The sequence below is a fragment of the Cucurbita moschata genome, unplaced genomic scaffold, assembly GCF_002738365.1.
Source record: "Cucurbita moschata cultivar Rifu unplaced genomic scaffold, Cmos_1.0 Cmo_Scf00048, whole genome shotgun sequence".
Taxonomy (NCBI): domain Eukaryota; kingdom Viridiplantae; phylum Streptophyta; class Magnoliopsida; order Cucurbitales; family Cucurbitaceae; genus Cucurbita; species Cucurbita moschata.
In genome coordinates, this window is record NW_019268564.1 from 1,278,950 (window position 1) to 1,301,719 (window position 22,770).

The window sequence follows — 22,770 nt, forward strand, 5'->3', positions numbered from 1 at the left end:
TACTAATTAGAAATTACGAACCTCCACAATGAAGATGTATTATTGTTTATAAGCTCATGATCATCTTCTTAATTAGCTTGTGTGAGACTTCTCTCAACAATCATTCCCTCGAACAAAATACACACAGTAGAGATGTATTTATTGTTTATAAGCCCATGATCATATTCTTAATTAGCTCGTGTGAGACTTCTCTCAACAATCATTCCCTCGAACAAAATACACACAATAGAGATGTATTTATTGTTTATAAGCCCATGATCATATTCTTAATTAGCTCGTGTGAGACTTCTCTCAACAATCATTCCCTCGAACAAAATACACACAATAGAGTCTCCCCTGAGGCCTATAGAGCCCTCGAACAACCCCTCCTTAATCGAGGCTCGACTCCTTCTCGAAAAAGGCTCACAACTTCTTTGTTCGACACTTAATTCTATTGGCGTAACTAAATTAAGGACGTGACTCTAATGTTATGTAAGAAACAACAAACCTTCGATCAACATAAACTCGTGATTATCTCATTAATTAATTAATTGATTAATATATGCTTCTCCAATTAAATTAACACAAAAAGATATGTTTAAATTTGAAGCTCCAATTTGAAGGGAGAGACAAGTACACAGCTGGCGTGATCTGGACTGTCGGAACTCCAAGATTGGGTGGGGTCACTTCATTTCTGACGTGGCATTTGGTGGTACACATGTCAAATCAAGTAGAAACGTTAATCTTCCATGGGCGCTTTGAGAATTAATGACGTGGACCCCACAGGTTTCCAGTGGGACCCATGGAAATATTTGCCAATATGGCCCAACCAGATCCTAGGATTTTAAAATTGGCCCCATCAACTTATTATTATTATTATTTAATGAAGTTAATTAGTGTTTATATATATATATAATTTTAATTTTAATTCTATTAAAGAAATTTCAACAATCTGAACAATTTTATTTTTCATTTTTGTTTTTTTTTAATAATGATAAAACTACCAAAAAAAATTATGGAATGTTTATCATTCGCATGCAAACAATTTTAATTTTATCTATAAAAAATTTCAACAAAATCAATATTTATTAAATAATGAATACAGTTTATTCGAATCTTTATTAAATAATGTGTTTCACAATTGTATGATATTGTCCATTTTGATCTTAAGCTCTCATAGCTTTGTTTTGTGGTTTCCAAAACGCTTCAAACCAATGGAGAGAGTATTCCTTGATTATAAACGGACGATCATTCTCTAGATTAGCAGATGTGAGACTTTCGTCGTCCAACATAATGATCCCAACGAAACATGTTCGTTGGATTGTTTGAGTCATTTATTTACATTTATATTTTTAATAAAATTAAAATATTAGTGGGTAAAATATTTATTTTTAAATATTTAATAATTCAACATTTATTTTAAAAAAATATTTATTTTTGCATAAATTAACGAAATTGCTAATAATTAGGGGGAATATTCGAAATTTCAGACAAGGATATTCCCATATGCTTTATTATTTATTTGTTTTTATATATTCGGATTTTTTCTTCTTCTTTATTTGCAAGTGGAAATTAATTTACATAAAAGTATTTGTTCTTTGCGCAAATTGCAATTTATTATATTGAGGGCATTTTTGTAAATAAAATATTAGCCTTTTGTATTCGAAATCCAGATTCAGTATCTAATGGCCCCGACATTTCCACATAGTAAAACTATTTACTATTTACTTCTAAGAGTAAAGACTATCATCACACACCAATACATGTCATTCCAACATGTTTTATTCTCGATCACATACATCTTTAAAAAATATTTTGGAGTTCCTATGATTGAAGTACCGAAAATAAAGATGCACTTCATTGGTGTTAGACGAACACGACTCTCCACAATGGTATGATATTGTCCACTTTGAGCATAAGTTCTCATGGCTTTGCTTTGCTTCTCCAAAAAGCCTTATACCAATGGAGAGAGTATTCTTTGTTTATAAACTGTGATCATTCCCTAAATTAGCCAACGTGGGACTTACATCATCCAACCATTGGTATATGTAGCGACTTTCAATTCTTTAACGTCTGCTCTCATTCAAATCCAAAAGTTAAAAGATTACGAATATTTTTGAATTTTTATAAAATTTAAAGATATTACTGAAAATCGTCCAGGTTATTTTTATTAATTTAATCTTGTTTTTTCTTAATTCCAAAACTACCCCTCTTCTAAAAATAAAATATTTAATTTTGGGTAGTTTTTGTAAATAAAGATGGCGAATTAAAATTGATGGATTAAATTAAAAGACAAGACCGTTGGTGTGACGTGGCATTAGTTGTTGACCTGTCCGGAAAATATTAGGTTGGAGTCAGCAATGTACAGCATTTATCATGTCAAATTCATTTAATTTTAATTTAATTTTCGAAATTCGTATGATTACGTGGACGAAATTTAAATTAAAGTAACCATTATCTAATCTTTTCCCTAATAATTAAAGTTAATTAAAGTATTTTAAGATCGGATCGAATTAATTAATTATTAGTTTTTTAAAATATATATTTTCTTATATTAAAATTATCTATACATATATTTATTTAATTTTACAATTAATTATTATTATTATTTATTCTTTAACCACTTTTAAAAATAAATTTTAAATATTTAAAATATAATTTTTCAAAACGAGTTATTTTATTTTTATTAAAAATGATTAAATAAATGACACAACAATCTGAACGAACTCAACTAAAAAATTGAGATTTGATTGAGTCCGGTTGTGTTTATTATTTAATAAGAATTGCTTTTGTTGAAAATTTTTACAACTCGAACAATTATATTGATGAGTTTGAAAAATGTTCAAACTTGACAATCTCTATCGCAAACTTCATATGAAAATTTAAAAATTCAAGGATTTATTAGACAATAACTTAAAATTTGAGAACTAAACATGTGAATCAGTCTAAGATGTGACGCAGATATTGTTCTTTTTGGGTTTTTTCTTTTGGACTTTTCTTCACGGGTTTAAAAGCGTATGCTAGGGAGAGGTTTCCACACCCTTATAAAAGGTGTTTCGTTCTCCTCTCCAACCGATATAGGACATTACAATTCACCCCTCTTCAGGGCCCAACATCGTTGGTGGCACTCGTTCCTTCCTCCAATCGATGTGGGACCCCTAACAAATCCACCCCCTTCGGGGTCCAGTGTCCGTACTGGCACACCGCCTCGTGCCTACCCTCTTTCGGGAAACAACCTCCTCGCTGGCACATCGCCCCTTGTCTGACTTTGCTATCATTTGTAATGGCCTAGGCCCACCGCTCCTCTTTGTGATTTCCTTACGAGCTTCTCCTCGAGGCTTTAAAAAGCGTCTGCGAGGGAGAGGTTTCCACACCCTTATAAAGGGTGTTTCGTTCTCCTCTCCAATCGATAGGGTACATCACATAAGATGAGTAAATGACGTTTTAATTTTAGAGACGAGAATTAAAAGAATAAAATAAAAGTAATGTTTAAAGAGAAATGGAATTAAAAGTGAAAAAAAAAACACAAAGGTTGTATCCAAGAAAGAAATCCACTAAACGAGATGATGAAATAAAAACAACCCCACGATTGAAGAATCAACAAATGGTGGAAGCTGATGGAATGAAGAAGATTACCGACAGACGTTGACCCAACTTTTATTATTATTATTATTATTGTAATAAGGACTTGTTGACTAATTAATAATTAAATGTTTAATTACGTAACCGGTTGTTACAAATGAATACGTAACCGAGTAAAAGAGATGTTTTTTAATAAACTGAACCCACGTTCGAATGAGAGTTTCGGAAGATAAGATGAGTATAAAAGAATTGAAAGTCACTACTTATACGAACAACGTACATAAAGAACTCTATAATTAAATGTGCTTACTATGAATAATTCTATGTTGGATGACCTCCTAGAGATTTTTTTGAAATGCCCGTAAGGATAAAGTTTGTTGGAAAGACTAATGTAGGAGAATGTTGGGACTATTGATTTCTTTTAATTGTTTGGCTGCTTTTTTTCCTTCATGGTTACACGTTTTCGTGTTAACATGTTCGAGTGTGAGTTATAAAGCCTCGTACACATGACTACATTATTTTTCCCCACTCATTTCAGTCTTATTACAATCTCGGGTGAATATAGTAAGAGACAAAAACGAGAAAATAAGCGTTTTTGAACGTCCCAATGGTGCTCGTTTGAGAAGATGATTAAAGAAAATGGAAACAGTAATAAATGGATCCAAGATATTTTACTATAATAAAAGATCAAAATAAGATAATGGAAGGCTAAATATCATACAAGATATCTGTATATGATAAAAAATCAAATATGATATCTAAGGTAAACCGTAATAGAAGGCTAAATATCATACAAGATATTTGTCTATGGTAATAAAAGGTCAAATATGATACCTACGGTAAATCATAATTCAGGACTAAATATTCTCAACACGAGTTATTTAGATGAATTTGGTACGATATGCAAATGATCGAGAATACAATAAAGTGCTTTTAAGCGATAAAGCTCTCGAGATTTGAATTTGGTGGCGTTTTGAAACCGTGAAGTGGATGGACATTTCATAATAACCAATCCAATAAATTATCTACAAGTACAACCATTAGGCATGCTGGTTTATGTTGAAGAGATCAAGATCAGTTTTACATACAAACTTAAGACAATAGCATAGATATGATACATACAAATAGCCAAAGACATACCAGGGAATCATAGAATTACCTCTCCATCATTTTCAGCATCGGCCATGTCGTCGTCTTCGTCGTCCTCGACCTCACCATCAAAGAGCCACTGCTCGAATTCATCCACCTCATCGTAGTGGTGCATATAGAGAATGTCGGAGTTATCCCAATGATCGGCTCCCAACTCCTCGCCATGGCATGCTACGTGCAAGAACGGTCTACTTCTGGCTAACGCATCAACCAAGTCGCGATTTAGACTACCTGTAACACCCAACCACCTCAACCTGGGAAAGTATGGGTTTTTTAACCATTTGAATGAGAGCTGTGTAAGGCCACCACAGTTGTACAAATCCAACAACCGGAGGCTACTACCATGTCGTTGGTCTTCATTAACTTGCATCGAGGCTAATGCCATGACCGAGATATCGCCGATGAGAGGGCATTGACGCATTCGGAGTTCGGATATCGCAAACCTGCTTCTGGTCAGTTGTAAAACTGCAGTATCAGACAGATAAGGAAGGTTGGATAGATCTAATTCTTGCAGTTCTATTTTGGATAAGCCATCAAATAGAACAGTGATGGATTTATCTGTAAGCTTCTTGCAACCTCTAACAGACAAGGAAACTAACGAGTTCATAATCATGGGTCTTAAGTGAGACAATCCCGCATCACTAATATCGGACCCGTCCAAAAGCAACGTCTTCAGTTTTGGAATAGTACTGATAGCTTGAAGCGCTTCATCCCGAAGGCTTCTGCAATCTCTCAAGTCAAGAAAACTTAGATCCTTGTTCAACGACAAGTTTTTTACGGCATCGTTCGTTAGGAGACTGCACCATCTTAAGCTAACATGCTTCAAGGAAAGTGAAGTAGCAGAGATGTCGTGAAAAACTAGATGGGTTAATTGGATTCCATGGAACACCCTAAGCTTGTTTAAATTGGAGAATGTGTGCAGAAGTGTCCTGAACCCAGTGTCTGTAACACGACAAAAGCCTCCGAGACAGATACTTTCCAGGTCAGCGCATCCATCGGCCATCAAGAGGATCCCCAAATCATTTACTCTTCTAAAATAAGTTACGAAAAATTCCTGACTTCGCACCAAAGAGAGATGCTTCAATTTTGAAAGATGTTTGATTTGTTGAAGGCCAACGTTGGTCAGGTCAAAAGAAAATCTTGGTTCAATGATTGGAGCATCTTGTAGTTCCAAATGAGTCAAGGAGGCGAGACCTTTTGATATTGCACCAACCATGGCATCAGTGATGTAGTCCACTGAAAGGCACAATTTTTCAATGTTAGGCCACATGGATGGGCCAACATGATTCATAGAATTACTGATACCCAGATTTTGGCTAAGCAGTTCGGTGATTGTAACCGAATAGATACAGCCAATCTCGAGAGAAGTTAGTTTTTCGGAAGCCATAGCCCAGACTCGAGCAAAGTTTTGACGAAGGAAAAATGAGACATCAAACATCAGGGTTAATGCCTGTTAATGAAGAAAGACATCAATCATGAAACACAATCATGAGCCAAATAAGATAAAATTGAACTCATAAACAAGAATAGATTGTAGACTGTAGTTAGGTTCGATTAAACTATCGTACGCAACAAATGGGGTTAGAGGTTATCATAATAGCACACTAAATACTTTTCTATTTGATAAAGAGTAATCTTTGGCTCAGATCAAACCCTTTTGCATAATATTTGTCATCCTTACATGATTTGAATACCTTAGGCCCTGTTATCACGATTTCACTTTTAGATTTATGTTTTTGAGAATTGTGCTCGTTTCCTTACGAATTCTTCATTGTAGTTTTCAGCTCTCTTGAAAAAAAAATATTTGAATCTTGGGCCAAATTCCCAAAAACAAAAAAAAAGTTTATAAAACTTGGCTTGAATTTGAAAACACTTTTAGAAAGTAGATAAACAAAATAAAGAAACTAATGGGTAGAAGTACTATTTGTAAGCTTCAGTTTCGAAAACAAAAAACTAAATGGTTATCAAACTGACCTTAGAAGTTAAAACAATCATCTAAGGAGTACTTAAAATAGCCCTTGGGAGTACGAATGTCAATGACCGAATTGAAAAAACCCATCCAGAAAGCTCTTCTCAAAGGTGTGTGCTGTGAACACGTAGCTGAAAAAGACTTGGATTAGCTTTTCATTCTTGCTCGATTTGCTAGGAAGATTAGCTTAACAACTATGCTAGTTACAAGTTCCAGCTCTACTTGGATCCACTTACACTCACACTACACTCCAAGAGATTTGGAAAACGAGAAACGTACGAGTTATTGACGATGGAAACAGAGCTTTCTGGGATTGGATTCCATAAGATCTCTAGTTGGCTTTCAGCCATTTATCACCATACTGATTTTGGTTAGATCTAGCCGATCATTTCCACTTGATCGGAAATTTCACAACACACAACAAAGACCACGCTCGAGCTATGTAACAATTCCTCTAAGACAATCCATAATCGGTTAACGTAGTGCTTGAGATTTTGTGTAAGAAAGAAAGCGAAGAACGCTTTAATTCGGACCATTTTAGGAAGTTTGATCTTCTTGATTATTTCCAAGACTTCATTGTTCTAACATGATTACTTAAACATCTAATTTAACATATGAATATAACAGATATGCTACTGAGTCTTACTTCCAACCGTGTGCAACCACTTAGTAACTCTTCTAGATCCGCAATATGAATTGCCCGACCTCTTTTTTCAGCAACTGAACTCAAATAGAGGGACCTGGAGGGACATAATCGACCCAAAAACCCAATAACAGCGCCATTGAAACTAACATGAAATCTCAAATAGAAATTTTACTTCATGGCAAACTAATAAATGAGTCTTTAGTTTAGCTTTTCAGGATCAAGACATCACATACCTTAAATCCTTGCAGCACCCTCCGATCTCAGACAGCAATTTCCCACTGAAATCAGCGCAATTATGCAGATATAGTTCGTGCAAGGAAGGCTTCAGCAGAAGCTGGATAGCTGAATCATCAAGCTGACCACAATCTACCTTTAAGCTCCTTAGGAAAGGGTTTGGAGGCAGCAGAGGCCTCAGAAATTCCACCGTTGGAGAAATTTCCTACACGAGAAAAATCAAAACGAGATAAATAACTAAACCAAACAATGATCCAAGATGATGCAGCTAGCAAAACGGTCAAATTTGAGCTTCATTTCTCTCAAAATTATCAATAAACGACCTAGCAGAGTAATTTCTTGTAAATCTTAAAAAACAGAGCCAAACGATTTCCGGATTGGAGTATCCACAACGCAAAGGAAAAAGGGATCTCCAAGGGCAATAACTAGAATCTCATTTCAAAAGTAGAAATTGAGAATGAACTAGAAGAAAATTGAAGAAGAATACTTACAAGAAGATGGAAATTAGGGAGAAAATTGAGAAGTTGAGAAGCACAGGAATGGAAGGTCGTGCAGGTGGAAGCAATGGAGCAGATAGAAGGCAAATCGAGCTTGGTCATGATGGTAGCAAGGACAGCAGAAGGAAGGCGATCGAGGCTTTCCACGCTGCCATTCTCGTCCGCCATTTTCGTCTGGTGAATTCAATTCAAGCTTCTTCAACGTTGATTCAATGGAAGATGGATGCGGTTCTGGGGAGGCACCGTCGTCTACGACGACTTTATCTTGATCCACAGCCGCGCTCCGACCCGATGGCATCTTGGAGATATATATTAGACAGAGTTTTAAATAATAATAATAATAATATATAAAATTATTATATAGGCTTGCTTTTTACACAATTATTTTGGAAAAGAATGATTTAATTAAACAATATAGGAATCAATAACAAATATTTATATTAGATAATTGATTAACAAATAATTAAAACCATTCAAATTTACGTTATATTTAAAATTTTGATATTTACAATAATACCCCTAAATTTTTATACAATATTGTTGAATTTTCAAAAGTTTCGATAATACCTTTAACCTAAAAAAGATATATAAAAAATATCCTTACATAAGTTCGGAATGTAAATCGTGATCATTTTATTTTAAAAGAAGGGTTTAAAAAATACTTATGAACGAAAAGTTGTTACAATGTTTTAAAAATACCAAAAATACCCTCGAACTTTCATAAGTTTTATTAATATTCTTAAACTTTCTTATCGAGTTCAAAGATACCCTCGCTATTAATAAATGGACGGAAAGTTGTTACAACATTTTAAAAATATAAAAAATACCCTTGAAGTTTCATCGATTTCATTAATACCCTTAAACCTTCTTACAAAGTTCAATGATACCGTTGCTGTTAGTAAAGGACAGAACCGTCATTACAACGTTTCTAATTCCTTAACTTTCAAAATTTTCATTAATACCCTTAAACTTCCTTAAAAAGTTGAAAGATACCCTCACCATTAATAAATGGACGAAACCGTTTAAAAACTACCCACAAACTTTCAAAAATAGCATTAGTAATAGAAAACACGAGACAACGAGACAATAAGAAGGTAAACCTTAATAACAACTCTAGCTTTTACATAACATCTGTGAGATACATCAAGGCAATGGTGTTAAAAACTCTTCATACTTCATTTTTGGTATTCATATTTATTTGGTTGATACCTCTACTATCATGAAAATATCAACGTATCGATAAAACTTACCACTCTAACTCGATCTAGTGAGAACATTTCTCCAGCTCTTGGGTCGGGATTCCGTGATTTCTTCGACATCGTCCTGTCCTGTTCGTGTTGACTTAATATTTCCCAGAGAAAAGGACTTTCTAGTTTATATATATCAAGGGACTTCTAAAACTCTCCTAGTTTTTTAGGATCTCTTCTCATCAAGTTGAACTTTCTAAACTGAAACTCCTATCAGCAGCATAATCCACAAAGCTGTACAAAGGCATCACTCGGTCTCCATACTTCTCAAATCCTTCCAATTCCTTCTTTGCTTTAGTCCTCAGCTCCTCTGCCACCTCCTTGGCCTTCTCAATCCCATATACTCCAACATAGCTCTTCCCTTTTCTCTTCTTACTCTCATCGGTTTGATCGAGTTTCTTTGCTTGTTCTTTCCGAATATCGTCTACTACCTGATACAACACGCCGACCGCTCTTCCGTACCTTCTCAATCTCTGTACCTCATGGTCTTCTGCTCCAGCTAGAAGTCCTCCGCACACGGCGGAGCATTGGCTCATTTCACCAAATTTCTTTTCTTGGACAAATTCGATGGAGTTGGGGCCTCCCTCGAGGTCAAGAAACTGTCCTGCTGCCATGCCTCTGGAACCAACGGCTTTGGCAATCTCGGCAACCACACGGAGCAAGCGGGACTCGGGAACGAGGTCGAATGGTGTGTGTGAGACAATGTGTTGAAAGCCAAGGGGAAAAAGTGCATCACCAGCGAGAATTGCCATGTCAACACCATAAACTGTATGGTTTGAAGGTTGGCCGCGACGTGAGGGATCGTCATCCATGCAAGGAAGGTCATCATGGATCAATGAAGCTGCATGAACCTGCCAAAGGATCAATGATCAATTTAATACACTAGTTTGAAATGTGACAAGAGCTATTAAGAATAACCTAGCAACATGCAGTATATTGTTACAAAGGAGATGATGTTATCCGCATCGCCTTTGATATCACAAAGAGTCAATAAGCTCTCTCAATTCTTAAAACGCTAAAACTGTCTTCAAGAGTGATTAATTTTACTCTTGAATGTTAGATCTCACATTGCATCTCGCCATAACTTGTTTTTCATTCGAAGGGAGGTACATAATTCGGATTTGGGTGTTTTTTTAATAGTTCAACAACATGGGAAGATGAAGGGAGATTCAAACCTCTGACCTCTTAACTAAAAGCACATGTCTTAACCAAACCGAGAAAAAGAGAAGTGCACAAATATAGTATAAGGTAAGAGAGCATACATAACCAAGTAAAGCATAACTCGAAAAGTGTATATAATACAGAATATGTTCCAACACTACTAACAAGTTTGGAAGTGATTTTGAAAGGATTAGAATCACCTTTTTCATGTTCAAAATCACCTCGAAACATGCCTATAATTATTCAAAAACAATTTGAAGTGTTGAATATGACGAATCTAAATCACTTCCAAGCAGAGTACGCCTTATGTTTTCTATCAAATTCTCTATCAACCACAGTCCTTTGAAGGGTTCTCTCACATTTATTCATCCGACCCTTTACTCATTGAGAGCCTAGCAAGTGTAATTCCCAAATCAACTCACGTTTTGAAACGTATTGAATCATTGACCTATAAACCAGAATGCATAATGTAACAGACTGCGAACTGAACAGTATTTTATAGCCTAAAATGTTGCGCCCCCCTCCCCCCATCCCTCGAGTTTGTCCAACCTAATTCCCAAATCAACTTGGCTGTTCATACATACAAGTTTAATTCACATCTGGAGATTGATATGAACAGCCTGTTTCAGTAACTTACCACTTATTGACGATTGAAAGAACTATTACAGAAACTAGCAAACATAATGTACACAAACATGAAATCATAACCGCAAGTGCATATTCGAATCGAGCAATTTGTAGTCAAACTTCGTCAATATCCCAAGAAATAACAGAACACGAGAATTAAAGCGAATCTCAATCCAGAAACGTAAAATTAGGAATGAGAAAGAACCATTTCGAGAGCACAGGCGGTAGGGAATGCAGCGAGGCGGTCGACGCCGAAGAGCTCACAGGCGGCGACGCACATAACCGGAGGAGCTCGCTTGGCTCCGTTAGCCAAAACCGAGTAACGCATAGCTTCGTAGATCTGGTCCGGGTACTGAATGGGAACAGCTTCATCCAGCTTCTGGTTGATCTCGAGAATCAGCTTTTTCCAGTACGTTTTCAAATCAAACTGAATCGATTTAGCTTGAGAAGAAACCGCTGAAGAAGAAGAAGAAGAAGAAGATGAAGAGCATCGAATTGAAGCCTTTGTTCCAAAATTCATTCTGAGAGAGGATGCCGCCATGATCGAAAATGCCATCGTCGATGCTCTCCGTCTCTTGTTCTCTGTGAACTTTGCGGTCGAAAAATGGAGTCTGAAAGGAAGGTGGATGTCTGAGAGGGATAAGCACATGGAAGACGACGCAATTGCGGGCCATCAGCATCTGCCATGGATGAGTAAGACGTGATGATAAAAACTAAACTATAACTTATTTCTTTTTTTATTTTAATTTAAATTATTTAATTATTATTTTATTTTCAAAAGTAAAATTAAAAAAATTTAAAACTTTATATTTTGAATATATTTTAAAAAATGGTTTTACCTTTACCGGATGAAAGGGCGATTTTGCCTAACTTTTATTAAACCAAGATATTCTTGTTGTGAAAGCTCGGGAAACACCTCTAACTGGTTCCATCTTTTATTGGAGATTAGCTTATTGAAGAACGGTTTGATATATTGAGATACTCGATTTTTCAAGTAGACGTTAAACGAGCTTTGTAGGGTTCTTTTGCTGATTCATAACTAAGACTTGGCTACTTACCGACCTTACTGGGTCCAGGTCTAAGACTTGGCTCGAGAACCGAAATATAAACACAAGCAACAGTTGTACATTGGCTACGCACTATTCCACGACCGAACTCTTTTTCTCAATTCAAGACTAGACCTACAGAACTCACAACATGCACACGACAGAACTATGCACTAACCCACGTTCGAACCTCCTTTGCTCGATTCAAAACTAGACCTTCGAGACTCACAACGTGCACTATCGGACCGGACCGTGGACATTAGTTTGCCAACCCTAGGGAATCAGCTCACCGACATGTCGGCTAGCTTCAGGCCCAACCTTCATGGCCCGTGGGCTTCAATTTCCTCGTAAGCCCAAGCCCTCTATCGTCTCCCTCTCATTTGACCTCTCGTCCCGTATTTCGGTACCCATTTCTACTCTAGCAGAGCAATGGCGTCCTTCAGCTTCGGCTCTCTGATACTGCTCTCAGCGATTTTCAGGCTGGCACTTATCCTCTACGGCGAGTGGCAGGATGCGCACATGGAGGTCAGATACACTGATGTCGATTACATCGTTTTCTCGGACGCTGCTTCTCTAATGGCGGCGGGAAAGTCGCCCTATTTGAGATCCACATATAGATACTCACCATTACTTGCGTTTTTGCTCATACCGAACTCTATCTTCCATCGCTGTTGGGGAAAATTTCTGTTTTCAGCGTCAGGTGCCTTCAATTTTTTCATTCGATTCGTTACATTTTATTTATCTTCGGGTTTCTATGTTAATTGCCTTGTTTCTGTCTAGATTTACTCGTTGGATTCTTCATACGTACTATTTTGAAGAAACGTGGGGTTCCTGAAAATTTATGCCTCGGTTCTGTTATGGTTTGGCTTTTCAACCCGTTTACGTTTACCATTGGCACCAGAGGGAACTGTGAGCCTCTTGTTTGTGCAATGGTTCTTAAGATCCTTTTGTGTTTGATGAACGGTGTAAGTTTCTTTTCTCTTTCAGTTTACATTTGGAACTGTGCTAATTAAACGAAATAGGAAGTAGTTTAACTTAATCATGCAAATTTGTAGTTTCGACAATTGGTGGCGCGAATTTAATTTGTTTGCTTCGAGACTGGGAAATATTGTCATTAGATGTCGCAGGATCTTGCATATTTCATAATATTCATAGTTCTTATTTTGAATTGTAAGCTGCAGGTTTGATTAAATTTGTGTGAAGAAGATTTTGTAATTTTCAAATAATTTGTTACTGCTAAGATTCAACGTAAATGTAACGTAATTTCACAACATAACCAGTAACTTTGCACATTTAGTTCGAAATTTCTGATAGAAACTAGAAAGATTCCCGGTTTCAATTGTGGGATGTTACTGTTTATTAGGATATTGGTGCATTTGTTGGTAGATTATCTATTTCTAGTTTAGTATAACTCTCTTTCCCTGTAACAGGTCAGTTGCTACAAGCTGCATTTTGGTATGGACTCGTCGTCCATTTCCGAATCTACCCGATCATCTATGCCCTCCCGATTCTTCTGATTCTTAATCCAAATTTATTCAAATCTGGCATGAACCCTGCTCTTCAGAAATGGAGTCAGCATGATGAAAAGGCTCCTCAGAGAAATTTACAATCAAGATTGGCTTGTATTTTTAGTCCATGGTTTCTTTTGAAATCCATAATGACTAAGGAGAGGATACTTTTTGGCCTCATTTCTGGTTTGGTGTTCATCTTCTGCACCGCATTGTTTTATTATCTATATGGTTGGGAATTCCTGCACGAGGCACTGCTCTATCATCTTACACGAACTGACCCAAGGCACAATTTTTCAATTTATTTCTATCACATCTATCTTCATCATGAGCTTGAATTCTCTGTTGTGGAGAAGCTCATTTCATTTCTACCCCAGTTGGTAGTGCAGCTCGTTCTCGTTCTATCATTTGCTGAAGATCTTCCATTCTGCTGGTTTGCGCAGACCGTAGCCTTCGTGGCATTCAACAAGGTTCGTGTCCAAATCCATTTTTAGATCTTAAGAAGTTATAGATAGAGCTAAGATTCCTGTCAAAACTTGAGTTTTTTCAAGTTAATTGCACTTTCTGTTGAGATAAGACGTTTGAGTTTTTGCAGATGTAGAGTGTCAGCTGGTTTATTTTGTGCATGTCACCTAAGTTTAGTTAGTTCAATATGCGGATTTTGTTCTAGTGATGAGTATTCTAGGGCATTGTTCTTATTTTAAAGCTTGCAGGAGTTTTCTTGTGATATCCCACCTCGGTTGGAGAAGAGAACGAAACATCATTTATAAGGGTGTAGAAACCTCTCCCTAACATATGTGTTTTAAAAACCTTGTGGGGAAGCTCGAAAGGGTAAGCCTAAAGAAGACAATATCTGCTAACGGTGGGCTTGAGTTGTTACAAATGGTATCAGAGTCAGACACCGGGCGATGTACCAGCGAGGAGGCCCTTCCCCGAAGGATGGTAGACATGAGGCGGCGGCGTGCCAGTAAGGACGCTGGGCCCCGAAGGGGGTGGATTTGGTGGGGGTCCCATATCGATCGAAGAAAGGAACGAGTGCCAGCGAGGACACTGGGCCCTGAAGGGGGATGGATTGTGATATCCCACATCGGTTGGGGAAGAGAACAAAACACCGGTTATAAAGGTGTGGAAACCTCTCCCACGTTTTAAAAACCTTGAGGGTAAATCTAAAAGGGAAAGCCCAAAGAGGATAATATCGGCTAGCGGTGGGCTTGGGTTGTTACATTTCTTCTCAGGCCTTTATGTACAGCTGAATTGGGTTTCTCCTGCAATTTCTCTCATTTTCTTATTTCGTTTATGATGAAATGTTGGAGCTTTTGGTATCTATTAGAACCCATTCTCCCTGATCATTGGTATTGTCTTAATGCTTAATTAAGTTTTTGAGAAGCTCTTTATATTTGATCAACAGGTCATCACAGCACAATATTTTGTCTGGTTCTTCTGTCTTCTACCTTTGATTCTTCCTTGGAGTAAGATGAAGCTTAAATGGAAAGGCGTGTTCTCGATAGCGATCTGGACGGGAGCACAGCTTCACTGGCTGATGTGGGGTTATTTGCTGGAGTTCAAGGGAAAGAATGTGTTGATTCAACTGTGGATGGCTAGCATCATGTTCTTGGCTGCAAACACAACCGTTTTGACCTTAATCATTCACCAACACAAGCTCTCTGCGCTTTTCATGCTACCCAATAGCACAGCCGACAAGACGAAGAAATCCAACTGATGATGTATGTACTTTGTGAGTTGAATGATAGTTTTAATGATATAATTGTTTACAACTCTCTTTTTGTTGTCAATTTTTTAGTAGCTTTGAATGATATTTTTATGAAAAAGACGTAATTTAGTGGTATTTTTTCCCTCCATGTAGCAGCAGCGTTGTTCTTTACATTTCTCGTTTTGTTCTCTGAAAATGAAGATGTTGGAAAACTGAGGTTATGCTTAGTACGTTGGTCGTTTTGAAAATGAAATTTTTGATTGACTGGATCAGTCTCCAAATGGAAGAGTTGTTAGGTTATGGACGACATGACCATGAGATCGGCATCAGTACTGCAAACCCGAAAAATCCACATTGAAGTACAAGTTACAAAGACTTGAGATAAGAGTACATTTGAGAAAAAGAACAAGAGAATCAAACACATATGGATTGAGACAATAAGCAATCCATTCTTTCGGTCCTTTATGGGAAGCACTCGATAACTGATTGGATAGCTTGAATGCGAGTAACAGTGAATCGACTAAAACCAGCTGCATTAATAACATATGCCCATTCTTTACGTGTTCTTTCTTTGCCAGTGCTGGTATGAGCCATCATCACCAAGTCCAACATCAACCCAACATCTGATTGCTCGGTTTCTTCTTTTTCATCGATTACCGCATCAACAATAATCACTTTACCTGTGTTCTTCGGAATCGCCTCCTTACAATTCTTTAAAATAGTAATACATTCTTCGTCGTTCCAATCATGTAGAGTCCACTGCCATCAAACATATTTCAAGAATGATTTAAACAATCTCTACTTTAAACTCGAAAATTAAAAAACGGTCACAGTCGCACTTTGTTGAGCCTCACAACACAATTATGCAACATCTACTCTCACTCTCGATCAAATTAGCTAGTAAGCAATACGACCTGACAACAAAAAAAACATAGATACACACCTTGATGAAAGCAGCATCAGCATTCGGAACAAAATCAAACATATCACCCGCAACATGCTCCACACGTTCATACACAGGCGACGTAGAAACAACATGAGGAAGATCAAAATTAATACCTCGAATCCATGAACAAGCCTTAACAACAACACTCAAAGTAGCACCATTTCCTCCACCCACATCAACCAAACTCCCAACCCCATCAAAAATCCCTTGACAACCATCAAGTATAGCAGCCACAACCAGCCCCGTAGAGCACCCCATGGCCTCATTAATCAGCCTATTATGCTTCGGATTAGCCGCAGCATAGCCCCACACATCCATGCCATGCGCAGCCTCAAATGGGAACCTGCCGCCACTCTTGACGTGCGCGCTCAAGTTATGCCATGCTGCAAGCATCGCCGGGCTGGCTTCCAGCAGCATGAAGGGGGCCAAGCTGCTGCCGTTCTTGGTGGCGAGCAAGCGCGATAGAGGCGTCTGAGCATAGCCGATCAGGTCGTCGGATATGGAATATTCCTTGAAGATTCCTCGACGGACGAGGAATCTTAAGATTCGATGCAGGAGAGGTGAAGAACAGTGTAGAGTGGAGGAGAGTTGGGGCAATGTCATGGGGCTGCCATGGTCTTCAATGATATCAGCTATTTGAAGCTCTATGGCACATTTTATGGCTGCCATTTCAGAGAAACCAAATATGTATTTCCACATTTGGATGATGGCTTGCCCATCTTCTTCTTCCTTCTTCGACAACGTTTCTTTCTCGGTACCTTCCATTCGATCTCTTGTTCATATCAATCCTTTTCAATCTAGTTTCATTATATAGACGCTCGAAATTTACACTATGTCTGGAAAAATGCTTCTAAATTTTCAAAAAGTATCAATAATATCCTTCCCCTTTGAAAAAAATATTTTTAAATTTTAATTTTTTTATTAATATATTTCAATTTTTATTTTTTTAAAAAAATACCCATGAATTTTAAAGTAGCATTAACACTCTCAATATTTAAAAAGTTTTTATTGTCAATATATGGACAGAAACAAAAACAGTCTATTATCGTCTCTTTCTCAATTAAGTTATTTTTTTTAAGTTCATAGACATTTTTGAAATATGGTATTAACGGCTCTGTCCATATACCTACCATAAGACTATATTTGGACTAAATTTTTTTAAAAGTATTTTTAGGAGTATTTTTTAAACATTTATTTAAAGTTCCGAACTTCTTTGAAAATTTAAAGATATTTTTAATCTTATTTTTTTAAAAGAAATTAAAAATATTATTGAAATTTTTAAAAATTATAGAATATTTACAAGATAAAAAGTATAAAGTTAATTAAATTTTTTAATATATATTAATTTAACGCATATAATATATATAAACTGGTGGTGGAATCCATGACAGTAAAATGATTTTTTTTTTTGAAAATTAATAATTTAAATCTGAAAAGATATCCAATTATTTCTGGCTTTGTCGGGACTTTTGTTTTTTTATTATTTTTTTATTTTTTATAATTAAAATAGTCGTTGAGCTTTAAACTGTTTCAATAAAAAATTTAAATTCTAAAAAAAATTATTAATTTGTGATGAAAATCTTTAATATTTTATTTTAAAATATTCTTAAATTTATAAAATTTTATTTACGTCTTTAAATTTAAATAAATAAAAAAAATTATAAAATACTCTTATTATTAAAATATAAACTGAACTATTCGTATAATATTTATAAAATCTTTTTTTTACTGTTAGTATATGAACCTAAATTATTTATTTATTTTAATTTATCTCGAGTTAGAAAAATAATAATTGAAAAATAAATTGTTTATTTAGACTTTAATTTTATAATTTAATGGAAAGATATTTTTTATATAAAAATATAAACCATTTCTGTCCCAAATTTATTTTTTTAAAAAAAATAAAAGCTAATTATTTAAAAAATTATAACTATAGCTAAATCAAAATAATTTAATAATTATTTATCTAATACTATGATTTTTTTTTAAAGTTTAAAAGAATTTAAATCATATTATTGTTGATTTTTTGTTCAATTAATTTTATATTAAACCTAAAATTAAATGGTCAGGGTTGGAAGAAAGTCAACTTAGACTTGTCTCGAGACATTGACACTTGAGCATGTAAAGTGCACGTCCCCATGGGCTTTGTCTAATCGGCCCAGGTTAAGATGATCTTTCGGACCTCTTAGCCCAGTCGCTCTTTACTTGGGCCCAACATTGTCCCGGCTTGATTCGCTCAACCCCACTCCAGGTAGATATAATCCTTTTTAACTCATTACGTATTGCCGCAGTCAGGAGGTTTTCATACCCTGGTAAGAAATGCTTCGTTCCCCTCTCCACAGTCCACCTCCTTGGGCCCAGCGTCGTCGCTGGCACATCAGCTGGTGTCTAGGTCTGATTCCATATGTAACAGTTCAAACTCATTACTAGCGAATATTGTCCGTCAGTTTCACGACTATAAACACATGTCTATTAGGGAGATGTTTTCACTCTCTTATTTCGTTCTCCTCTCCAACCCACGTGGGATCTGTAACCATTTTTTTTTTTAAAAAAATAAATAAATATTTTAAAATAAAAATTATTTTAGAAATTTTAATTAAATCATTTAATTTAAAGGATTTCCTTTTGATTTGTCTTTTTCTTGACAATAGGAAGTGGAGAATCTTAATGAAATCTTAATCAACCTTCATATATATATATATATATATCTTAGTTATTTAATTAATATTAAATTTCTAATATATAGTTTTATCCTACTTTTATAAAAGTGATTTATGAACCTAATCCCACGTTAAGTAATGCGGTTAGGTACTAATATTCTATAAATGGGTCGAGATTTTAATCGGTATGTACTATTTTTCGACGAGCTCGGAGTTTTAAATTCTCGTTTTCCCGAAATTTATTGTATAAGAAAAATAGTTTTATTTTTGTTTAAATTTAATGAGAAGATTATGTTTTGAATCTTATGCACGTATTAATATAATTAATAGTCTAATATGAACGTAATTCAATTTAATAAGATGTAGTAACATTTCTTAAAGTTTTAATTATTGAATTTTAACGACCCTAAATTTTTCTATTTAATCTAAGGTAATTACTACTATATCTTAACTGCAAAATTTACCTTAACACTCTGTATTTAATGCGGAATTTACGAGCTCTTATTATAAATTATTATAAATGTAACATTAATTTGTCGTTTATTATCTCGTCAAATACATTGTGAAGAAAGAAAAAATAATTATGAATTAAATATCCTATATTAACCTATGGTTTATTAATGCGATTACAATTCAACATATACTAATAATGCAAACGTAATACAATCTATACTACGAACGCAAATGAAATTCAACCTATACCAACTTATACTATGAATGCAAATGAAATTCAACCTATACTACGAATGGAAAACAATCTATTCTATACATGTGCCATGGTCACAGAATTTACGATGCTTCTGTCGGTCTCATATATATATATATATATATATATAAAATACCATTTTGGTCATTGATTTTTCATGTAATTTTAAATATTTAAATTAAATTATTATATTTTTTTAATAAATCTCAAAATTAACACTCGAGTTTATTGTTAGTTTGAAATTAATTTTTATCGATTTTAAAAAATAAAATATTAAAAATAATTTTTCATTCCAGAAAAGATATAAATTGAAATATATTTTCAAAATTTATAAGAATAAAGATTTTTTTTTTAAAAAAAGAAAAAACTAATATTAGAGATTAATTTTAATATTGATTGGAAATATAGTTTTAGCGGATGGAAATTATATATTCTAAATTAGAACAAATTCGATTAGGGTGCCACACATTTGCAATTTCATTACTGTCATCGTTGATTGGTGACAATTCAAGACCTTTGAGTACAGAATCATCTCCAAAAATTTCGGTTACAATAAATATATGCTAAACGTGAATGTTAGACGAACACGAGTCTCTACAATGGTATGATATATATAATTTATATATATTTTTATTTATTTAAACTAAATTAAACCTAAATAAGTTTGTAGTTGAGTTGATAATTCAAAACGATTTTAATTTTTTAATAAGAAAAGAAAAAAAAAATGAAATGAACCTAATTAAATTTTTATCTATAGAATTTGTATAATTTCTATAGAAATTTACTGGTCGGGGTTTGATTTGGGCAGCTGTTTTCCGTTCGCGTTATTTGAAGAACTCGGCGGAATCCTCGATTTCCTGCAATTCGATCGATCTTCATCGTCGTCCTCGTCTGAGACGATATCAGAGCTTAACAAGCAACGATGCCGAAGAAGATGGGCGTAAACAGCAAAGCTGAGGCGGCGAGAGCACGCAAGAACTCCGCTGAGACCGAGCGCAAGGAGCGGGAGACTCGGGAGAAGGCGGATCAGTACTGGCGTGAAGCTGAGGGTCCCAAGTCCCGTGCCGCCAAGAAGCGAGAGGATGAATCTGAGAAGCGTGCTGAGGCCGCTGCTCGCAAGGCGGAGGCACGCCGCTTGGCCGAACAGGAGGAGAAGGAATTGGAGAAAGCCATGAAGAAGCCTGACAAGAAGGCGAATAGGGTTTCGATTCCGGTCCCCAAGGTGACCGAAGTTCAATTGAGGAAGAACAAAGAGGTGGAGCAAGCGGAGCTTCAGAGGAAGGCCGAGGAGGCTAAGAAAAAGCTGAGCCGGACGGCGGAGGAGGAGGAGTATGAGAGGATGGTGCTGGTGAGCAATACCAATCGGGACGATTCTATTATTGAGGCCAGGACGGTAGAAGACGCGATTTCTCAGATATCTGTTGCGGATAATTTACCCGTGGATAGGCATCCAGAGCGACGGCTCAAGGCCTCATTTAAGGTGCGGCTGCTTTCCCTTGTTCTTACAATTTTAATATCGAAACGAATACAGAACTTCTATATCACCTTGATTGTTTGTTATCTCGCTCTGTGTTCCTTCTCGCCGTTTTCTAGGTTTGATGGTTTAATCCTATTTGTTAGAACTTATGTTAATAAACAATCAATTAGGAAATTTCAACCAGAAATGGATTTCTGGAAACGATATATTGAAACGAAGACTGGATCATAGAAGCTTTATTAGCCATTCAACTATGGTAGTATGAATGTTGGGCACATGTTATCTTGGCCTCAATATTGTAAATAGCTGGAGGCCTGCTGCAAATTTTTTAGCGAGTTATATTGTTGTAATCTACTGGAAATCGAAATCGAATAGAACAGCTTCTAAATTTTGAAATGGATTCTGTAGGAGTAAGCATTGTATCAATCATCTCTGTCACTCATTATTACATAAGTAATCAACAGTTCAGGTAACTTGACTTCTTGTGTTGCTGCTTCTCTTAGGATAGAATATGTCTACTGGTGAGTGATGCGAGGAGTTGGATTGATTCTGTGAAGGGGATTAGTTTTTGTTGACTTCCCTTCACTCTTATTTGCTCTTGGATTGTGCTCTTTATACCCCGCTGTGAGATGCCACATTGGTTGGAGAGGGGAACGAAACATTTTTTACAAGAGTGTGGAAACCTCTCCCTAGAAGACGCGTTTTAAAAACCTTGAAGGGAAGTCCGAAAGGGAAAGCCCAAAGATGACAATATCTGCTGGCGGTGGGTTTGGGCTGTTACACCCCTCTTTGCATGCACTTTCTTTCTGATATGATATTTGTCCATCTTCAGAATGTTTATGGTGATGGTACCAGTTGGTAACTTGTCTGGTTCAGTGTCATGAGCTTTTAACATAGTTACTTGTGATCTCCCTGAGATGCTGTTTTTTCTTCTTAGCTTTTATGATAATGGCTTTTGTCTCCAACCAAAAAAATTTAATTTCTACACCTATGTTTTGGATTGACGGGCTTTCTGATGTTATCTTAGCTCCTATCATATGGCATGTAGAATTAACCTGTTTCTACACTTATGTTTTGGATAGACAGCCTTTTCTGATGCTTCTCAAATTTTATGACAGCTGTCTAACATTTCAATATATTTTCACTGAATTTTCACTTGTATTCAATGCCTAATGTAAGATCCTACGTCGGTTGGAGAAGGGAACGAATCAATCTTATAAGGGTGTGGAAACCTGTCCCTAGTAGAGAGTTTTAATACCTTAAGGGGAAGCCCTTGAAGGGAAAGCTCAAAGAAGACAATATCTGCTAGCGGTGGACTTGGGCTGTTACAAATGGTATCAAAGCTAGACACAGGGCGGTTGCCAGCGAGGACGCTAGGCTCCGAGGGGGGTGGATTATGAGATCCTACATCGGTTAGAGAGGGAAACGAAGCATTTCTTATAAGGGTGTGGAAACCTCTTCCTAGTACACGCATTTTAAAACCTTGAGGGGAAGCCTTTGAAGAGAAAGCCCAAAAAGGACAATATTTGATAGCGGTGAGCTTGGGTTGTTATTCTTTTTTTTTTTTTTTTTTTTTTTTTTTTTTTTTTTTTTTTTTTTTTTTTTTTTTTTTTTTTTTTTTTTTT

At 35.9% G+C, this 22,770-nt stretch overlaps 5 protein-coding genes across 8 annotated transcripts in view; 2 read left to right on the forward strand and 3 right to left on the reverse strand.

Moving 5' to 3' along the window:
- Positions 1-321: 321 nt before the first annotated feature.
- On the reverse strand, positions 322-17,084 carry LOC111435052 ((R,S)-reticuline 7-O-methyltransferase-like). 2 transcript variants are annotated; one of them, XM_023072371.1, is made up of 3 exons: positions 16,300-17,084; positions 15,793-16,115; positions 322-331 (listed from the first exon to the last, which is right to left on the reverse strand). In XM_023072371.1, exons 1-2 carry the CDS (start codon positions 17,065-17,067, stop codon positions 15,819-15,821), a joined length of 1,065 nt encoding a protein of 354 aa, XP_022928139.1. In that variant the 5' UTR covers positions 17,068-17,084; the 3' UTR covers positions 322-331; positions 15,793-15,818. The 2 variants fall into 2 exon arrangements, with proteins under 2 accessions (XP_022928139.1, XP_022928138.1); XM_023072370.1 differs by lacking the exon at positions 322-331 and having other exon boundaries at positions 15,687-16,115.
- Positions 4,517-8,353, reverse strand: LOC111435048 (F-box/LRR-repeat protein 10). Of its 2 annotated transcripts, XM_023072362.1 has the most exons (4): positions 8,051-8,353; positions 7,559-7,764; positions 7,326-7,419; positions 4,517-6,160 (listed from the first exon to the last, which is right to left on the reverse strand). In XM_023072362.1, exons 1-4 carry the CDS (start codon positions 8,222-8,224, stop codon positions 4,709-4,711), a joined length of 1,926 nt encoding a protein of 641 aa, XP_022928130.1. In that variant the 5' UTR covers positions 8,225-8,353; the 3' UTR covers positions 4,517-4,708. The 2 variants fall into 2 exon arrangements, with proteins under 2 accessions (XP_022928130.1, XP_022928131.1); XM_023072363.1 differs by lacking the exons at positions 7,326-7,419; positions 8,051-8,353.
- Positions 9,090-11,766, reverse strand: LOC111435051 (heterodimeric geranylgeranyl pyrophosphate synthase small subunit, chloroplastic). The gene is made up of 2 exons (XM_023072369.1): positions 11,297-11,766; positions 9,090-10,154 (listed from the first exon to the last, which is right to left on the reverse strand). The coding sequence occupies exons 1-2, from the start codon at positions 11,738-11,740 to the stop codon at positions 9,486-9,488; spliced, it is 1,113 nt and encodes a 370-aa protein (XP_022928137.1). The 5' UTR covers positions 11,741-11,766; the 3' UTR covers positions 9,090-9,485.
- LOC111435050 (GPI mannosyltransferase 1-like) lies at positions 12,544-15,438 on the forward strand. 2 transcript variants are annotated; one of them, XM_023072367.1, is made up of 4 exons: positions 12,544-12,837; positions 12,918-13,100; positions 13,568-14,115; positions 15,054-15,438. In XM_023072367.1, the coding sequence occupies exons 1-4, from the start codon at positions 12,567-12,569 to the stop codon at positions 15,363-15,365; spliced, it is 1,314 nt and encodes a 437-aa protein (XP_022928135.1). In that variant the 5' UTR covers positions 12,544-12,566; the 3' UTR covers positions 15,366-15,438. The 2 variants fall into 2 exon arrangements, with proteins under 2 accessions (XP_022928135.1, XP_022928136.1); XM_023072368.1 differs by lacking the exon at positions 12,918-13,100.
- A 3,349-nt stretch (positions 17,085-20,433) lies between the features above and the next one.
- LOC111435306 (coiled-coil domain-containing protein 124-like) overlaps positions 20,434-22,770 on the forward strand; it is a 4,247-nt gene continuing 1,910 nt past the window's right edge. Inside the window, exon 1 of the mRNA XM_023072751.1 lies at positions 20,434-21,148. Coding sequence (XP_022928519.1) covers positions 20,591-21,148 — 558 coding nt within the window. The 5' untranslated portion in view covers positions 20,434-20,590. The remainder of the gene's footprint in view (positions 21,149-22,770) is intronic.

Bases quoted from the DNA above. Each gene is read 5' to 3' on its own strand.
- LOC111435048 (XM_023072362.1), bottom strand. From the start codon at position 8,224: ATGGCGGACGAGAATGGCAGCGTGGAAAGCCTCGATCGCCTTCCTTCT. The intron at 7,420-7,558 runs GTATGTGATGTC...ATGTCCCTCCAG, and splicing joins GGGTGCTGCAAGGATTTAAG to GTCCCTCTATTTGAGTTCAG. The intron at 6,161-7,325 runs GTAAGACTCAGT...CTTCATTAACAG, and splicing joins GTGGTTGCACACGGTTGGAA to GCATTAACCCTGATGTTTGA.
- LOC111435051 (XM_023072369.1), bottom strand. From the start codon at position 11,740: ATGTGCTTATCCCTCTCAGACATCCACCTTCCTTTCAGACTCCATTTT. The intron at 10,155-11,296 runs GTTCTTTCTCAT...ATCCTTTGGCAG, and splicing joins CCGCCTGTGCTCTCGAAATG to GTTCATGCAGCTTCATTGAT.
- LOC111435050 (XM_023072367.1), top strand. From the start codon at position 12,567: ATGGCGTCCTTCAGCTTCGGCTCTCTGATACTGCTCTCAGCGATTTTC. The intron at 12,838-12,917 runs GTGCCTTCAATT...GTTTCTGTCTAG, and splicing joins ATTTCTGTTTTCAGCGTCAG to ATTTACTCGTTGGATTCTTC. The intron at 13,101-13,567 runs GTGTAAGTTTCT...TCCCTGTAACAG, and splicing joins CCTTTTGTGTTTGATGAACG to GTCAGTTGCTACAAGCTGCA.
- LOC111435052 (XM_023072371.1), bottom strand. From the start codon at position 17,067: ATGGAAGGTACCGAGAAAGAAACGTTGTCGAAGAAGGAAGAAGAAGAT. The intron at 16,116-16,299 runs GTGTGTATCTAT...GTTTGATGGCAG, and splicing joins CTGATGCTGCTTTCATCAAG to TGGACTCTACATGATTGGAA.